Source organism: Oenanthe melanoleuca, chromosome 4, assembly GCF_029582105.1.
Source record: "Oenanthe melanoleuca isolate GR-GAL-2019-014 chromosome 4, OMel1.0, whole genome shotgun sequence".
NCBI classification, from domain to species: Eukaryota; Metazoa; Chordata; class Aves; order Passeriformes; family Muscicapidae; genus Oenanthe; species Oenanthe melanoleuca.
In genome coordinates this window covers 15,831,903-15,852,216 of record NC_079337.1, presented here as the reverse complement: position 1 = coordinate 15,852,216, position 20,314 = coordinate 15,831,903, and the positions used below count along the sequence as shown (strand labels likewise).

At 40.7% G+C, this 20,314-nt stretch overlaps 1 protein-coding gene across 7 annotated transcripts in view; it reads right to left on the bottom strand.

Annotated features, from left to right (window-relative positions):
• Window positions 1-20,314, bottom strand: part of ADGRL3 (adhesion G protein-coupled receptor L3) — a 480,889-nt gene that overhangs the window by 255,938 nt on the left and 204,637 nt on the right. For all 7 annotated transcript variants that reach the window (XM_056489462.1, XM_056489463.1, XM_056489464.1 and 4 more), the window contains exon 4: window positions 1,322-1,535. In XM_056489462.1, the coding sequence (XP_056345437.1) occupies window positions 1,322-1,535 (214 nt within the window). The remainder of the gene's footprint in view (window positions 1-1,321; window positions 1,536-20,314) is intronic.

The window sequence follows — 20,314 nt, the reverse complement described above, 5'->3', positions numbered from 1 at the left end:
CCTGAGCAGGAGAATTACAGTAATTCCACTAAAACCACACCAAATCCAAGGGACTGGCTGATGGCACGTTGTTACCCTTCCCACTTCTCTCAAAAATGTCAGCTGGCACAACCCTATAAACAAGACTTCGACCAGCTAGGCAAGGAAATCCAACTTAATGAATGACCTTAGAGGAGCCACGTGCTGCAGTGGGGACATTTCTCACGAGATTTCTCAACATTTTGAGACCTAAATACTCAACATGGAGCAAGTTTCTCAAGGGAAGTCAAAAACAGCAGTTAGCATGTGAAACACAGCTGAAACTCATGTTGCTCACACCAGCCCATTTTAGTGCAAAGCATTTCACAGCAAACAACAGCAAGATACTCCATTAAAACCCTGCACTGCTTTAAGCCATGAGGTCACTGTTAGGACCCAAACACTGTTGTCATGACATCAATTAGCAACACTTTGCCTATGCCAATGCCATCATTAATACCTTGAAATACTAATCTCTATTACTAATTAACAGTCAAATGCACTAAATAATTATTCATGTATTAGGAATGTATTACCGAATTCAATTACACATTGAGAGCTGTGACTTATGAATCCTTCCCACAACACCACTTGTGCCAGAAAATATCCTTAAAAATTCAGCAACATTTAAGAGGCTTTTCATAACCATGATACCTCTAGGTCGGAATAAACTTAGGCCTTGACTCTGCAATCCAGACAGGAGTCTGTCTACATGTCTAACTGTATTCTCAGTTACCATTTCCAAATGCAGCAGCCACACTTAACAGCTACAGTTATTATACAGAAATTTAGCAATTCATAAATGAGAATAGCAGTGTTTGACTGGAAATTCAGATCCTCTCTAAAACTAAGCCTGGCAACGCAAGGAAGGACGCAGACACCTCTTTGTGTTTTGAAAACTGTAACTGTTACTCTGAACACAAAATATTGATTATTTCAAGGAGATTACTGGCCTTCTGTCAGAACACAGCACAAAAACTAGTGAATATGCATTTTGAGAAAGATTCCACTTCCACATTCATTAAGAGCCTTGATATTTAGGTATTTCAGAGGGAAAACTGGGACACGGTGAGAATCAAGATGACTGATGAGCAGTACTGACAGGAAATGTTATTTATATTGTGTGATGCTAAACCAACTGGGTTAAACCCACAGTTGAGCAATGATAGCTGTAATTCTGTGCACATACACCCAGCCTGAGCACCTGCATTTTCTCCTGCAAACACACACACGCAAACTGTGTGTGTACACTCCAGCTTAAAAAAACCACCAGTCAGCAAACAAAGAATATTAAACACGGTACCTTTGAGTCATAATCTTATAGGCATCTGGCAGATAACAGCGGATATTCTCCATCTGAGCAGGATCAGAGTCACAGATTTTGTCGTCGGTCCTGCCGTAGTTGGCGCTCTCGATCATGATGACATCTGTGCCCGGGCAGCGCAGCTCGATGGGGTAACTCTCGCAGGACAGCTCCCTCCGGACCACAGCCATGGGCACTGGGGCACGGCTGAAAGCTGCAGGGATTGACACAGAAACGCCGTCAGGAGGAGATCACAGGCGGGATCACGTTCAGCAGCAGCTCACAGCCGTGTGCTGCGCTGACATAGTTTGGTACCGTTCAGATAAGATCTGCAAAAACGGGGTCCGGTCACTGGCTTGCTGGTTGCCCAGAGAAATCACTTCTCCACTCAGTGACTCAATTTTCTCATTTTAAAAACAAGCTACAGATCCCTTTCATATAAGACTTTACAAATCCGTCATTGAAATCGCTAAATAGCAACTATGGCACTGTTATTATTTCTACTTACCAGGTGAAAAACTAGTTGGCTTTGATATATAAAATTACAGTCCTACATTGTACTTGAAACAAGCAAAGAAAATTTTATGACAACAAGCAATCCAAGCACCGGGATCCCACCTGCTCAGCAAGATTGCACCTGTCCTACAGCAGATGTAATAACATCTGTATTGCTCCTGGTCCTTTTCTTAGCCCTTAGAAAAAGTGATCCTAGTGAGCCCAATGCAGGCTTTTGCTGTAGCCTGCAGCATGCCAGGGGATGGCCTGCAGGTTCTGGCAAGCATCCCAAAGTTTGGGCCCTGCAGTGATACTTTCCATGGAAAGGCCAATTTATGGGACACCAGTCTTAGCTTTGCATTGGATCTGCCTAGACAGTCAAATAGCTGGCAAACACTCGTGAAATTAAAGAGCTCTCGGAAATCTTACCTGTTTTAAAAGAAATCCAGGCTACAGTTTGCAAAAGAAAAAAAAGAAACACACTTTGAGATGCCTTGAAAACAAAGCCCTGAAGTATTAGTAAACAATGTCACTTGACAACAAGCAATTGTATTTCCCATCTTTACAGCTTCTTTGATCCAAAGATCTTAAACAGCTTGACGAACGTGAGTATATTAATCCCCAAATATTCACATGAAGTAGCTACACATTGTCTTTCTCAACTCAGCCACAGAAGGGTTTTGCAGCTTCCAGAGGATCTCATGGGAAATCCATGATGATGCTAGGAACCAAATACTTGTTTCCCAGCCTAGCACACCAGGCACAAACTGAAATAAAAGCCAACTCCTTTCCTCCTTTATTCCACAAGGAGGAAAACTCACCCACACCAAAGAGGTTTCCAGATATAGGGATGATGTGCCCTCCCAGCTACATTTGTACACTTCCAACCACAAAACTCAACATACAGCCCAAGCCTGTCTCGATGGGATGGTGACAGAGGTTTAAGCCTCCAGTAGATCGATCCATGGCCTATCTGATACCAGGCATCTTTCAACATCTCCCCTTCCTCCTGGCCCCATTATAAAAACACCAAAATACCCTCCCGCTAAACAAAATATCCCATCCAACGTTCTGCTGGTTTGTTCCATAAAACTTCCCCAAGGTACACGCACACCAAGTTTGCTTATGGAAAATAAGAGTATATTGATGTTTCTCAGAATACCATTTTGGCCATACCAAGGCTGCCCTGTATGTCAGGCAGCAATCCAACAAATTGACTTCCATGAATCCTTCTATTATTGTCAGCTGTCTCACTTATGTATCACTGGACAGATTCTCAGATTCCAATTTCTGTACATCTGCAGGGATTACTTTGATATCAGACCCTCTCTGGACTAATTGCCAAACTCCCAAGACAGGCATGTGCTTATTCTTGAATAATAGCTTGCACAATTAGCACAGCTTCAGGGCTTGGATCACTTGAGATGTCCTCCTTCCCTGGAGAAATGCTTTTGCCCTGGGCTCACATTGCACCACACATTTGTGTAATGCAATACATTCTCACTGCCACCAACTTCTCCTGTTACAGAGGAGGAGGAAAGTGAGGAGGACAAACATGAATCTCTAAGGAGCACTGCCTCATTGCTACCCTTGGCTTGATACCACCAGTCAAGGTGAGTGGAGGAAGGATGGGACAATGCTAGAGACAACATTTGAGAGAAGACATAAGCCAGCCAGAAAAGCAGAGTCAGCAGAGCCCAGCAAGTTCAGCCTGCCCTGCAAACAGCTCCAAGAGGTACTAAGTTTGCTTACAGGGATCTGTCCACAGAAGCCTGCAGCAAGCCCTGCTCTGTCAAACACTGGACTCTGTGGCAGAAAGCCAGTGCTGACCAAAAACCTTCTGGTGCCAGGATTCTGATTTGGAGAAGAGCTGTGGCGAGCTCGCCTCTCAAGCCTGCTCTGTGCTAAACCTGAGCAGATTGGTGACATGGGAGGCAGAAGGTTTCTAGCAGCTTTTGGCAGAATGCTGAGGCCAAGGGCCCTCCCTCCTCCTGCCATGTGCTTAGATGACTCCTGTTAACTGCCAAAAAAATGACAAAATGAGGTTTGCAGGCAATATTAGCTGCTTGGAGCTATGGTTTGGCCCAGTCCTTGGGCAATTTGGATCTTTTTCCCTGGAAGGTTAACACAGGCTATACAAAGGGCAAAGAGAGTTACTAATACTACTTTACTTTTTTCAGTTCCCACTACAGAATACAAACTTCTGAGCCACACAATTCAGAAAGTATATTTTTGCTCTGAATTCCTATGTTTTAGGGTTTTTCAGTAACTATTCGATATCAAAGAAAGACATTAAACACCTGAGAGCTGAGGAAAACCCTGCTTAAAATCACAAAAAGTAAATTTCTGAGAATTCACTCATACAAACATGGTGTATTTGTCTAAGAGCAATACTGTACAAATGCAGCTAACCTCAATTCTCGTGTTATGCTGGAAATAGCACATTAAGAATTACTAAGAGCAAGTTACAAAATCATTAAAGACATTTCTCTATGTCAAATGAGAACACATTTCTAGTATCATGGGTGTGTCTCCTGTACATGAGATTTTACAGCATTCCTCTACTAAAATTGCATGCATACCAGTTCCAAGGATGCCCCCAAAACACCCCTTGACCAAAATAACAGGTTATGTTGTACTCTCCAGTAAAGAATCTCTGGACAGATGCAAACATTTCTAGATGCAGTTTTGGAGTTCCTGGAATTCACCTTTTTGCTTTCCACATATTCACTTGACTGCTTGCTGTAAGAAGGACAGCTTTCACTTACAGACACCTCCCTGTGGTATGAGAGAGTCAACATTTACATTTATTTTCTGGATAAAAAGCATAAAAAATTTAACACCCTGGAAAAACTAGAAGCAGCTGAATACTGTAAAATACAGCATGACCTCCTATCGTGCTTTCTCCTAAAGCAATAGGCAAATGTTTTCCATCCTGCCATTGTCCACCAAATCACTCGCTCTGCATGGCTTTTTTTTCCTGCTCCAGTATCTGCAATAAATACTGCAAAGGGAGATTAGAGCCTGGCTGTTTATCTCCTTGTAAACACATTTTTTGTTGTTGTGTCCCTATATGATAATCTTACTTAATCATTTTTACTGGTTTTCCTGTAAGGAGCAAAGACGTTTTGCTTTTTGCTGTGAAACAAGATACATCAAAGCCCATCTGTGAAATACACAGCACGATTGTATTAATTCATTAATACACTTCTCTCTTCTTTGTGCAGCTCCCTATCTTCACAGTCTCTCACTGAGCTCCTTATTTAATCTCCTAAATAAGTGACCTAATAGTTGGCTTGAAGTCAAGAGGAGCTGATGGCTGCTCACTACTTTGAAAAACAGGTGTCTTTTTCTAGGATCCTATGTGCAGACAGCCATCTAAATACAGAACTTAAAAAGAGTGTTTTTCAAATTCTTTAACGTTTAAATGTGTGCCAACTTGAGTTTTTTAAGTGCGGCCATTTGGTGGAAAATAATCCTCCTGAGCTTCTGCAGGGCAAAGTGAGAGCAGAGGGTGAAAAGGCAACAGATAATGACAGGATTTTATCTGGGCGATTTAGAACTCCTTTGTCTCTGCTAATTTCAGGAGCTGGAAAATTAAGTAAGTCATCAAAATCTTGTGCTTTTTCTCCCCCTCGCTTTTGACCTCAGAACATAATTGCCTCTTGTCATGCCTGCAGGGCACGGGCTTGTAGTTATCACTGTGTGCTTAATCAAATGCCGAAATAGCCTTTAAATTACGTGTCTCCTTGGCTGCTAGAGACTTGTTGAGCTCTGTTACATTTAGAGGCGTGATGGTAGTAGATGTACTTTTAAAAGAAAAGTGTGGGTTGATGCTTTTAATTAGGTTTTATATGCAATTTTCCCAGCAAAATCATGTTCTGGCTCAGGATTTTCAGAGTGAAATTTCAGTGCATATTTAAGGGCCGTGAAACAAAAGCTGGAATTGTAGAGATAATTATTTTCACAAGCTCTGTATATGATTTGGTCTGCCCAGCTAAGTATCTGACTTACTGTTCCCAAGTGCAAACAGAGCATGCTGGGGGAAGAGGTTTCCTAGTAATTTGAAAGAATGCTTCTGTGTTTGTAATTTTGCAGTATTTAATACTCCCACAGTTCACCTTGGCTCTGTGGGGAAAAAAAACATAAAGTAATAAAAATAAGTTCCTCTCCCCTTATTCTCAAGCCTACTCAGGTGTGGGTAGGAGTGGAAATCCCTTTCAGTCAATGAGTCAATGGGCTTTGTAGGGCTTCTGAAGGGCTTTTTCTAAACCAGGGCTCTACTTTTCCCTATTAGGATATAAAGTCTCCTTAGTGCATTTGTTTGCAGCATGCAGACATTGCTCAGTATTTCTTCTCTCTCCTTTCCTTAATCCAAATTATGTCTGGCCTCTAATCTCAGTAACAATATTAGTAACAAGCAAAAGCTTGAGTTAACGATGGTGAAAACAAACACTTCTCAAGCATCCAATACTCCAATTTCCCAGTATTTTCACAAATACCAACTAAGTTCTGACAAGCTTAAAATAGCTTGGTTGGTCCAAAGTTCTCCGAAATCTTATTACTAATATACAAATATGGAAATATCATTTTTCCCCCCAGTTTCTCTACAGATGCTGACAAGAAAAAAAAACAAACAATCCAAACCAAAACAAACAACTTTGTCTTTTCTAGAGGGACAGGGTGGAAAAGCCTTTCTTCTACTCTCAGCCTGCAGTGGGGTTAAGGAAAGGTGCATCCTACAGACAAAGGCTGGTGCCAAGACATTGCAGCAAATGCCTGCAACATCCATATCCAGCTCCCTGGGGAAAGAATGAAGACTGAAAGCAGCCAGTGTGGCTGAAAAGAGCTGAAGCCATCAGCAGAGCAAGGCTGGACAGCCCTGGTCCCCACTCCCAGCTCAACCCTGTGTGCCTCAGCTATTGCTGTCCCATCAATCAAAATGGGAACATTATCTTATCTCCCCCATTAAGCACTCTAAAATCTGCCATGGAAAGGAAGAGAATTGAATGCATCCTCAGAAAGTGAAGCGTGTGGCTTCAGCTTTGGTTTCCCCACATGAATCAAATACCCACATCCTCCCAAATCATCTTGGGCTTTCTTATTTTACAGATGAGATCAAAAGCAATTTGCAACTTTCCTTTGGTCACCTTCACCTTGATCCCCCTCACCCAGCAAACAGCCAGCTACAAACAGACTTCACAAACTGAAAGAGCATCTTTTGACATGGTGGGATGGAACATACAAAAAAGACAGAAGAGAAGCAGAAGGCCGGGCAATACCCCAGCCAAAGCAACCAAAGAAAAGCTAAGGAACAGAAAATCCTCATATACTTCTCTGTGCTGCTTATGTGGAGGTCAACTATCTTATGGTTCCATAAATTGCTTACTCTATCTCCATTACAACACACAAGGGGCATCTGCTAGGGATTTGCTCAGAGCTTCTATGAGTGAAAATAGTAGATGTTCATCTGTAAGTTTATATCTGATGCCCTCCCCCACAATTAAAAGGATACACAGAAGGTTGTAGCAAACACAGAGAGGATTTTCTGTAGGGACTGCCAAAATTCACACACAATCAGTGAATTTTCCAAGGTGACACAACTATGGATACCAACAGTTAATAATGGATAATAATAAAACATGTCAAAAGCAAGCCAAGTCCTACACTGAACATCTCTGAAGCAAGCCTTTGTCTCTATGCATAAGCCTCATGGAAAGCACTTTTTATTTCCATGATGGATCTCCTTCCACATTTCTAGGCACCAACATCTCAGAAGAGTGATGGACAAACAGCTGGCCTTTTCCACCACCCTCTGGATGCCCAAAAAGCCCAGGGACAGCAGCCAGAGGATTAAGCACCAGACAGCTTCCTCCTGGGGTAATTCTACTGCTCACTTTTCATACCACCAATACTCCTCACCTCTTTGCCATGCTCAGCTGATAAATATCTTTATTCTCTCCCCTTACATTCCCAAACCCTTACACTCAAATGTAAAAGCTCTCCTGATGAGTAAGAAGCATTAGATTCTCTCAGAATCTCTCAGTAGCTTCCTAGAGAAGAGAAACTCAGAGACAGTGGGCAAAGTGTGCTGTGGAATCTGCATCCCCCTTTGTGGGGCAGGTCAACTCAATAATTCACCAAGAAACCAAACCAGCGGGGGGAGAAGGGAAAGAGGGGATTTCTGCTGGGCTGATAGAGTTGAATCAGCTCAGAAAAGGTTAGCTCAGGTCATAGGAAGAAAGCACAAGATTTTTAGAAGGAAGGGAGGCTGAATTTAGAGTGCTTTTCAAAAATACATGACAACCTACCTTCAAATCAGAGGTCAGAAGCACAGTCCCAGCCTGAGCTAAATGTCACTTTAATGAATTTAATTAAAGCAGAAGCAAGAAGTTGAGAACAACAGACAAATAAAACATGGCCTCCAAGGGGATGCTGAATGCAAGTACATTAATATTTAGGCCCCATCACAGGAGAAAAACTATTCCCAAGTATCTTTTCCTTTGCAGTGGATCATCTAATTTGCAATGAAAGGCACATTAGATCCTGAGATACAAATGTGCTTTAAATTTACAGGTTTCCTCTATGTGAATTACTTACCTTTCAAGTGTAGGAAAGCTGTGCACAGATAGGGGAAGTATCTGAGTTTAAAGCCCTGCACTGTGGTGCTTAATCTCTCTAACCAACCCTTATGATAAACTTGCCCTCCAGCCTAACAGTGATATTATTAAAATATCTGGCTTTTATATCCTGGTCCATAACACTGAGACATTTGTGTTCTCAATAAAGGAAGCATTAGGTTCTAAGCCACAGGGACCAGTCCTTTTTACAAATCCATACATCACAAATTTCACTGGAGTCCTAAGTAAGGAAAAACATGCCACTTATTTCTTACCCAGTGAAAGTTATTGTTGTTACAATAGGCACTCGACTGTCTCAAAAAAAAACCCCAAAAAACTCAAAATCAGAGCAGCTTTGACATTGCAGAACAACCTTGTTATCTCAAATTTAAAACAGCACAAATTAATATGGTGAAGAGACTAGGATTTGAGTAATAAAAGAATTTGCCCCATTTCAAATTACTCCAGTGTACATTTTAATTGTAGCCATTAGTAAGGTTAATTTTTTAATCTCATATAAAAACTTTTATAAACCACCATAACAGGTATAATCATAGAAGCAGTTAGATAAATGAGCATCAAGGGTTTAACTTAAGAACATTAAGTAAAAAGAATCTGTTCATGATTTTCAATTTGATATTATATCATAAACTCATTTAAAATTATAGTTTGTTTTTGTTAAAACACTAGCTTAAATTGCTACCCTTTCTGAAATAACAGAAAGCTAGAATGGCTTTCCTGTTACCAGCAGAGCTGGTTTAGGTTTGCCATTAGAATGGAGTTCAGTAGGATTTAGTGGTGGCCTAGATGGATATTTCCCAAGTGCTCTTCTGCATCTTGTACCACAGTGAATGGGGTAGGTGGCAGCCCTGGGTACAGGAAGCAGGATGAGGATAACTGGAGGAGGCCAAGACACAAATTAATTCTCAAAATCTGAAGATAGCATGCCACTGAAGATTAAACACAGCCCTAATTTGACTTTCATCTCACCATAGGAGAAAAAAATGGAAGCGGGGGGGAGAGAAGGGGGAAACCCCAAACATAAACCCATACCAAAATAACTAACCAACCCCAAAAAACAAAAAAAAAAAAGTCAGAAGAGACCCAGTGAACTCAGCAGGTTCAGCAATTCTTTTAAGGCTGTCAAAAATCAGACAGGTTGGATGTATTTGGAGCTTTGCTGAAGAGCTGCAAATAATAGATTTCTACCAAGTAATACCTTCGCAAAGTTAAAGTTTAATTTTGATTTACAGTTCCCTGAAAAGCCTCTGAAGGGGAACATTAAAGCTCCTGTAGAAATATCTGCATTATTACAGAAATGATGAACAGCAGAGTGAAGATTACTTTGTGCTGTTTACAGACTTGTTTATCAGAGCAGTAAATCTATTTTTAAGTCCGTACTGCCTAGAAAGGAGAACAATGTGAAATGTGGAGAACTGTCCAGAGAAAAAGACAGGCAGGCAAAAGAGAACTTCTACCAAAGTGTTAGAGCCTGTCATTCAAGTATCTGTAGAAAAGTCTGGGGCCCCAAATATTTACCATTTAAACCAACTGCTTTACATCAAAGTCCAAAAATGTCACCTTTAGCGTTCATTTTACAAGAAGTTACCCAGACCTCAAAGACTAGCCATCTCAAGGAAGTAATATGGCTAAACCATAGATCATTAATAACTGATTTTCCTTTGTGTTTCAGCCATCACAGCTCCTTTGAGTCTCTGCCATAAATAGCAACAGGGAATTTGTTCTTTCCACTGGCTGTAACTGTGAAAGTTTTATAAAGAAGTCTGAGACTACTTTAAGATCTTGACTTCTCAGAATTGCATTCCATTCTATTTTTTATGCATATGCACTACTTCTAGAAGAGCATAATGTATATGAAATAGGCAAAGTGGCAAGTGTAGTTTTCTATACACCTTAAAAGTCACTGATTTTTAGAAACAAATGGGTGCTTCTTACTGTGGATTACCTGTGAGTAACCTACAAAGATAACCCAGTCCTCAGCTGCTGGATGAGGTTTTCCATAGCATGCCATAATGAACTCCATGCCAGGAACAGCAGGGCATGAGATCCAAGACCCTTTTTTGCTGATACACTAACAAGAATTACAAGTGGGCTGTGCCAAGCCATTCTTTTCAGTCCTCTGAATCATGACTCCCCAAACTCTGTGACAGCTACTCCCCCTCCTCCTTTGACCTAAAAATATCAAGATTTTCACCTTGAAGTTACTAGCAGCTTCAAAGAGCTTTTCAGAAGCATTTACATTCATCTAAACAGTGGCCAACTTTATATACTTCCCCTCAATCTTAAAAATAAAGAACAATAGGAGAATTAAATTTGGAGAATGAACTGAAACATGCACACTTGCTCCAGCTAGAAATATTTCAGAAATAAAAGCAGATTTTCAAGGAATTCACATATTTTTGCCTGTAGTACCCCTTTCTCCTCAGTAGAAAATAGCAAAACATTAAAACTAGTGAATTGCCTCCAGAAAATGTTTCACCTTACAGGAAACACAACTATAATCTTGAGTGATAAAGCTTCCTATTGTGCCCACCTGCTCACAGCAAGCACTGTGCTTAGTTATTAAGCACACCTAATATAATATATGTAAATACTGCCACAGAAACATGATCTAGCTAAATATGGGTGTTTGTCAATATTATACTTACATGCATACAATACTGCCTCCCATCTCAAGATGAGTAAAAAAAAAAAAAAACAAACCCACCAAACAAAAAAAACCACAAACAAACAAACAAACAAATCCAAAGTAATGCTCATCTGTAGGCTCCCAGAAATGCCCTGAACATATCAATTGTTCCCAGAAAAATCATGTGAAGCTGGGAGCTTCTGGGCTTTGTAGTAGGGAGGGGATGCTACCCTGTGGTACCACCTGGACCTGCCATTGCAGATCCAGAGCAGCATTTTTATCTGCAATAAAACACTCTGAATCCTGCCCTCCCACACCCCACCAGCTGTGGAGATGTCCCAGGATACCCAGAATAACAAGTTTCTATTCATTTTCCACTCCAGCCCTCAAAGTGGTTAACAATAGCCTAAAAAACATTTTAAAAAGCAGCAATAAGAAGTGTGAGTAGTCACAGAGACATTGTGCTCAGTAAAAAAAAAAAAAAAAAAATTAAAACAAACAAATCACCACAAAAAAAACAAACAAACAAAAAAATAAAAACACAAACCCACACAAACCTTATACTGGTTGAAAGGCAGCCCTACTTTATGAAAGTCCCTGCAGCATGGATATCATGATCCATTACTTGTTCTATGGGAAACTGCAGGGCTCCTTTGCAGACATCCATGTGCACAACTGAACAAAATGAGGGTCTGTGCCCCAAAGGACACGTCAAAGAGAAGAAGAAATGTGTGCAGATTAGGAACAGGAGCTACAGTGGCACACAGAAAGGATGGTCATGCAGCATGAGTAACAAACAGGTGCAGATACTACACTTGAGGGCACAATGCTCACCAGTTCGATGAAAATATGGCTGGAAAAAATTATCTAAGTTGCTGCAGGAGAAAACCACTGCAAACAACCGTGATGGATGGACAACCCTTTCCTCTTTATCCTTTTTTTTTTTTTTTAACACAATCACTAGACTGGTTTCAAATTGTCCTCCTTCAAGAGGTAGATGAAAGAAGTAAATCTCTTGCAGATCTCCGTGGCAGCAAAAACCAGGATATATTTGCCCAGCCTAATCAGAGGGAGATAGTGGGCCCAAAGGCAAAGAAATATTTTCAACAAAATAACCTGATGAAGGAGTCCATTCCTCCTTCCCCTATAAATAAGGTGTCAGAGAGAGCAGGACTCTTTTCAAGCCCCAGCACTGCTGTGACACCAGAGGATGCTCAGGCAGAAGGGCACAGAAAGGCCTCTTGGAAAAACAAGCACTTGCTTGGCACTTGGCAAATCCCCTGGGCTGTTTGCCCCCTAAAGGGTTTTGAAGGATTCTTTCAACTAGGAGGGAAAAAAAAAAACAAAAAAAAAAAAAAAAACAAAAACAAAAACCAAAAAAAAAAAAACCAAAAAAAAAAAAACCAACAAAACAAAACAAAAAAAAAAAAAAACCACCAGGGAAAGGTTTCCAGAAAACTTTCTGGGAGATTATTAACTACATTTCTAATGTAATTATGTTGCAGTACATTTAAGTGCACTTTCTAAATAGAAACTGACTTTTATTTAACAAAGGATCCATTTTGAGTTCTTCTTCCTCTTTCTATAATATCCATTTCCTTTTGTACCTGTTTCAAGCATTGTTCTTCTAGAGTTATTTATATTTCACATTTAGAATTTTCTGCTTTTTCTAAGAATAAAATTGTTACATATTTCCATCATATTGTGCTCCCTTTTCATATTTGAGGAAAGAATTATGCTGCCACTGTCCCTCCAAGGGAATTTTTGGAGCACAAGGAAAAACCTTAATAAAATAAATCAGATTTTTCTACTTACAGTTCTATTGCCGCCCATTATTCTGTAATAAAGCTCCTAAAACGTGTAGGGTAAAAAAAACCCAAAAAAACAAAAAACAAAAAACCAAACAGTTTCTCAAAGGGTAACAGCCTGGGCAAAATACAAATGGTCACTCAACAAGTTTATTGTCGAGCCAGTCTTTTTGTTGCACTGTAAAATTTGCCCTTATTCATGCCCTGTGTTATCTCAGACCCAAAAAAAAAAACCAAACCAAAACAAAAAAAAAAAAAAAAAACCCACAGCCCTAAACAAACAAAAACCCAAAGCAAATCCCCAAAGAAACAAAAATCCAACTCCCCCCAGAAAAAAACAAACAAAACCATCACCACCATCAATAAACACACAAATGTCTATAAGCAAATAACCACAAACCAAGTTTACTTGAGAAGTAAAAAAAGATCACAGTGTGGACTGGTAACACAAATATTTGAGGGTTTTACCCAGGATAGATCCTCAAAGGTAAAATATTTAACACAAAATTAAACAGAAATGAAGATTTAAGATTAAAAATGCAGACAGCAAACTGAGAAGTCTGTTTCCAGAAGACAAAATCCCCAACTCTGCAATCATGAGAAACGGCTTCTTTTGTTAAATAGTCTACTCTCACTTTAAAAAAAAAAAGTTAAAAATAAAATGCAGCAGTGTAGTTAACAAGTACAAATTACAGTTTGGAAACACAAACATGCAGCGCTAAAAGCTCAAAATACAAATGAAATAACTGAAGACCGTTAAACTAAGAAAAAATACGCTTGCAGAATTTTTAAAGCAGCATCAGTATTTTTAAACTTGTAAGGTTTGTGGGTCAAAGACAACCAGCTATCAAGCACAAACTGAACTCCCTACAAATATTCAGTAACTGTCTCCAATCTGTATTTAGAAAGAGGCAAAACAGAATTATTCATCATTTACAGTGATAAAGAGATGCTTGCTGTTCTAGCAGATATTTTGAAAGATATTAATAGCAAAACACCCAGTATTTTTCAATCTGCAGAATGGGAGTTTGTAAGAAACCCACATCCCTCTTAGGAGTCCCCTTGCTGTTTTTTAGCATTGGCACATTGCTACTAACAAGCTTTTAAAAAAAAAAAAAAAAAAAAAAAAAAAAAAAAGTCATGAAAACAGAATGTAAGTCCACTTGCACACAGGAAAAATGCTGTTGCTTCTCAAAAACTAATGTAAATGTGGAACTGTCATGTCAACCAAAGCATTTCTGGAAGTTCAGCAAGAACCTCATCAGTCCAAAATCATTCAACACACCTCTCGATGATCTGAGAGGAAATAAACTCAGAGCTTGACAAATCTGCAATGAAATGTTAGGGAATGACACGGACCTTGCTGGTTCTGCAGATTGATCTGCACACTGCCTGAGCAGACCACGCCTGAACACAGACAAATACAAGTCCATGTAGGACCACAAGGAGTGCTCATTATGCAGTCACTCTGGAACAAGAGTGTTTCCATAACTGATAACAACTGGAACCGCTCGCAGCAGCTCAAAGGGCAAGCACGATCTCTGCAAGAATGAGGGGGTGAATAATAAGTGCAAGTGGGAAGATGAAATTGCCCTGCATATGGTGTTAATGAGACCATTCCTGGAGTATGTACACATTGTGGAGCCTACACTTCAGAGGGTTTGTCAGAAACTTTGAAAGGGCTTGCAAACGAACTTAAAATAATAAAGGGGGAAAAAAAAAAAATCAAGTAAAGCCTGAAAAGCCAGTTTAACAAGTGAGCCACCAAAATTACTTAGTTTGTTTAACTAGTCTAAAAGTTTAACTAGTCTAAAAGTTTAACTATTCTAAAAGACTATTTCAGTCTAGAGGTAAATACCAAGGGAAGGTATTTCTCTTTAATCTAGTAGAAAAAGGCAAGCAAGATTCAAGATCTGGAAGCTGAAGTCTGATACATGGAGATAAGAAATGAGGTAAGTATTCTTAACCATGTGAGCAATTTATCATGGAACAGTTTACTTATATATATATGATTTGTTCCTTATTAGCTTAAGTCCCACAACAATGACTGAGTATTTTTCTGGAACACACAAATTCTGATTCACAAATTACTGGGTGAGATCTCTAATGTGCAAACAGTCTGGCTTGTTGATCATAGCAGTTTCTTTGTATTTTAAGAATCTATGTAGATTTGGGAGAAGGAGAACAGGAAGAGAAAGGGGACATTTAGCTGCATGAAACCCACTGAATTTATTAACTTATACTAAAAACAAAACAAAACAAAAAAAGCACCAAAAAAAAACAACCACCCCACAAAAACCAAAAAAATGCCCACACTAAAAAATTCAACAACAATAAACCCCAAAACAAAAAACCCAAGCAAACAGGCTTGCCTCCAGTAAGCTTTTAAGCAGTTTTATGCAGAGCTGCTAAGCTTACCCACAAAGAGAAGGTTTGTATACTGCCTTTAGTGGTTGTAAACAGGAAAAAAAAATGGTTTGGTACAGCTTTTTTGAATGCCCAGGAATAAAAAATGGCAAGGAGGAGGAAGGGAATTGCTTAATGCAAACCAACAGATGGGATTTTCAGTCAGAGGCTTGCTTTGTTTTCATAATGAACCATAATCTGTGTAATCTAAAACAGTTTTTATTTGCTGCAGTGAGACAAAGACTGCAGCTATGGCATGTGAGTCGTTTTCTCCATCCTTTCTCATTACAGAAGGTAACAGTGCAGATGCACTGGACCTGGACTGATCAGCCAGAGTAAGTTTAGAAGGATGGATCAAAGTGTAGGTATGGCACTATGTGTTTAGTAAGTTTATCGGTCTTAGGGGTTTTTTTAATTTTATTTAATTCAGCCTTCTACTGTGGCTATCTAACATATTAGTGCAATTCTAGGATGTTAACTGGCCTCTCAGTGTTACTAGCACTGCAGAGAAGCAAGGTCTGTGTTCTGCTGGCAGCACCCCAGATCTGTCCCTGCCACTCAGGCAAAGCAGGGCCTACACACAGTACCCCTGTATCACATCAGGTTACATTAAACACTCTACCACAAAATGGACAGGTGTGCAATTCCACGTTAAGGCACAAAGCCAAGAAAAACTTAAGCTACCTGGAAACCTGGAGCTGCAAACAGTGGCTGCCACATAAATGGCTTATTATTTTGCTGAAGTCCAAGATTCAGTTTTCAGAAACATCAGACATTTACTTGTGGCTTCTCAGCACACTTATATTCCCATAACATTTTGCAATATAAAATACTGACTTCTATTCATACGTATTTCCCCGTTATCAAGTCCATCTTCATAATAAAAATAAATGAATTTAAAATGTAGACAGTTACATATATAAGCACTCTGCTTCAAAGACATACTTCATCTTTAAATAGCAGCAATCAATACATACACTATATAACCTAAACAAATTTCTATTATGAATTCCTAATGGATGCATGCTTTGGTCATTTTTATTACTAATATATTATTGATTTACAGAATACATTACCACCTTAGGCATTGGAATTTGCTGAAGTCCTTACATTGTGTTTGTAGTTTTAGTCAAAATACGAGCCAAAAGTCAATACCCCATTTACCACCAGCATAGCCCCACTACAGAGTTAGATATTTAATTATGGTCTGACTCTCACAGTGGAATCATAGGTCTTACAGTGGCACATATAAGTCATAGTTATTAATTTAAAATTATCCATGAGGCCTGCCTGCTTGTCTTTCACTCTACTGCCAAAACACTTTGGGAGTCATAATTTGGACAAAATTTGCAAAAACACTGGCAGTCTAACCTTGCAGATCCCTTGCAGGGCAGAGTTTCTCTGAAATCAAAGCACCCACTTGGGCTCTTTTGCTCTGAATCAATGAACAGTTTCTCTTTGTTGCCATTCACATCAGGGAGCAGTGATTGACTCCTGCAGTTGCCCAGGAGAAAGGGAACCAAACAGCTTTCTTTGATATGAATACTAATACCAGCAGACAGGGAGAAGACAGCATGCCAATCAGCCCCCCGGTACCTCCGGACACAGCTATCTGAGAGGCTTCAGGAGAAGCCTGCAAAAACATGGGCACATCATAATATTGCTACACAAACCAAATCCAAAGTGCTTGCTTACTGCTACAGCCAGAAATGAGGAGCAAAAAGGATTTTGGGTTATTTTTGGTGAAACAATGCCACTCGTGTGTCTTGCTAGAATATTATCACACACCTTGGGCAAGTCAGGCTTTCTGTCAAAAGCCAAGCACAGAAATGGCAGAGATGCAGTACCACAAGCATCACTGGTTTTTCAGCTGCTCAATGACACAACTCTCCTGTCATCTCTAAATAAGTTACTTCCAGGGAAAATCAAAGTAACATATTGCTTTTCTGGTGTGAATATTTTTTAAGAGATGGATGAGAATCCATCCCTTGAGGAGAACAGTCTACAAGGAAGGAACCCTGCTTCTCTCAGTTTCCCCTTTTATTGGTTTTGTTTTCAAACTGATGGATGTGAGGACAAAGGAATAAAATACATACAGAATACGAGTGCTTTGCACCCTTTTTGCAGAAGAACAAACAACTGCAACAGAGACAACAGTAATCAAAAACACGCCTGAGAAAATAACAGTCGCAAAAAGCAAAAGTCATATCAATTACTTAGGCCTCTCTGCACACAGAAGTTAAGTGAGGTGAAGCGAAAAGGTTTAATTCACTGAGCTGACTAGAATTAAACAAATAAGCCATGTAAAAAGTGGAAGATCAGCTCCTAAAAACCTGCCTGTAATGCACCCTGTCACACCAACTTTAAACTGTTTTTTCAGGTACTGTTCCATTCCTTACCTGAAGGCAAGGTGCTCGCCCCTCCTCTTTCATTTCTTCCTCACACAGACATTCCAGCACATGCCTTGCAGGGGACACCCAACACGAGCCAAATTTAGAAACCAGCCCAGTCCTGCTCTTTGCTCCGACACCAAAGGAGGCAGGAACACTTGAGCAGCGTGTTGAGAGGTCCCTGAACACAACACACCCATGAGGGGAAAACATCACATCAGTCTTCCCTGCCTTGTCACCACCCAGCCATATCTGTCTCTGCAGTGATAAATTTGGAGACCAGCCACAGAGCTATGCAAGAGGCCATCCTAGCAGACACAAAGCCTGACAGATTCAGAACACACCCAGCAGAGGCACTTCCAGACTAGGGTAGCACTCCTGGGGGACAGGACATTTTGTAAAACAAGCCCCACCTTTAGAGCAGTACAGAAAACAGCTTCCAAAGGCTCAGCTGACAGACACGAGCCATTTTATGAGCAGTCTTTTCTGCTTCTGCCCTTATTCACCAGTGGCAACACAATCAAATATAAAATTATTCTGACTGATGCCTGCTGATGAATCTGTCACACATGGAAACAGTCCTGGAAATTATCCTTGCTTCACCTCCCTCTAGCATGGCTGGTGTCCAGGACCCTTAGGTTATAGAGCAATTCTCATTTGTGTGAATGTTTACTGCATCACCATCCCTGTTCAACACATGCACGCAAAGAATGGTGAAGCCAGGAAATACTGAGAATTTGTTTTATTTCTGTGTACCTTGTGCCAGGCAAGGACATGACAAAACCATCATGTTTCTAAAATTAAACTGTATTGATTAGCAGAATTAAACAAAGAGGTGCTGCAATTTTACTGAACTTCAAAGCCACAGGCACGAGTTTGTGGCAGTTGTTTCAATCAAATGTGTTATTTATCCAAATTCATACTGAACAAAGCGATATGTAAAGCACACCAGAACTGGAAAGCAACACTCAAACAATATTCTCTCCTCTTCATTTTTAAACACATAGCCAACACTGTCCCATTGAAATCTCCTCCAAACAAAACAAATTCCTTACAAAGATCTTATTTTTCTTTATATTTCTTTAAATGCAATTTAAAACAGCTATGCAAAATAAATAAACAACGAGAACCTACAGGAAACCTTTCATTCCAGCCCAACAAAAAAGCTTAGTTGTATCCCAGACAGTGGTTTGGGCAAGCTTTTGGGTTTTGTTTCCTTTTTCCCCCCTTAATTGTTTCAGGAAGGGTACCAGAGCAGAGAGGCAGCAGGCAGGAAATGAGGAGGCTGGAGGCTATCAGTGGTGGAGAGCTTGGCTCTGTTGGGTAAGCCTGCCCATACCCTCCATCATCCCACCTCCAGGAATGCACAGACCTGGGTACTGCCCTTCCCAGGGATCATTTCCAGCAGCACCTCTGTGCTCCTGCTGTGTGAATGCCATCATGTGAAAGCCCCTCCACCACACATGAGGACACTCTGATACACCACAATACTCCCTCAAATCAGGAAGCTGAGGGACTCATCCAGGTCAGCTTGGCATAACCCAGAGCCATGGCAGTTTTTGTCACACATTAAGCAGCTGTATTTTCTCCTTGGCAACAATAACAGCTCCTTTTCTGCATCCTCCTCAATGGCCTCGGACTGGATCAACACCTCAATTTGCTAAAAGTGTCTCTTGATGCTGTCAGCCACACACCAAGGATGGGACAGTTTCAAGGGATATCATGATTCTCCACCAGCAGTACTTTATCCTTCAGAAGCCACACAGGCATTGCAAGGATGGAAGGAGCAGGAGTCAGGCTGAAACAAGAGGTTTCTTTTTATTTTTATCCTTATACTGCCCTGTAGACACTCATATCCTTCAGCTGCATTCTCCCATTGCATTCAAATACTGGGCAGGGCTCAGATATCTGCTCTGCCCCCCTGCTCCAGGGCTGTCCTAGGATTAGACCCATGCCTTGCCACAAGTGGTATTGCTGTGTGTCAGCTGCATGAAGCTCCAAGCAAAAACCTCTCCACTTGCATGGGCTTGGTATCACAACACACTTGCATTTGCCTGCAAGGCACAGAATGATTGCACTGTATCTCACCAAGGCTTGGTCATATTCCTCTAGGCTTGTATTTTCCACTTATCAGCGTGGCTGGGATTATGCAGCAGCTGGCCTGGCAATCCAGAGCAAACTGAACAGGCTGTTGACTCACAGCATAGCTGTAAAATACGGCAGTGAAATGTTTGGCAACTTCTTCAAGCACTGCACACACAGGGAAAGTGGGTCCCTGCCTCCTGCACTCTGGGTTCCTGCAACCCAGCTCTGCTTTTGCATGAGGTTTAGGGTGTTTTCAGCCCTTCACTGGGTGTTTCAGTCAGCTGTCTCTCCATCCTCCCTCCTGCTAACCTGCGTGCATAATGTGGATTCAGTGCTAGGGAGCCTTTAATGCCCAGAAATTATGTGCTGGACTCAGAACTGTCATCTCTCTAAAGGAGTCATAAATTTAGCTCTGGGCAACAGGAGCAGCACTGCCCTGCCCTGGGCAAGGACACCCCAAACCCCAGGCAGCCTTGGGCACAGTTTCCAGCTTCCCAGTCCTACCCCAGTGTCACTGTTCTCCCAAAAGCTGGGAAGTA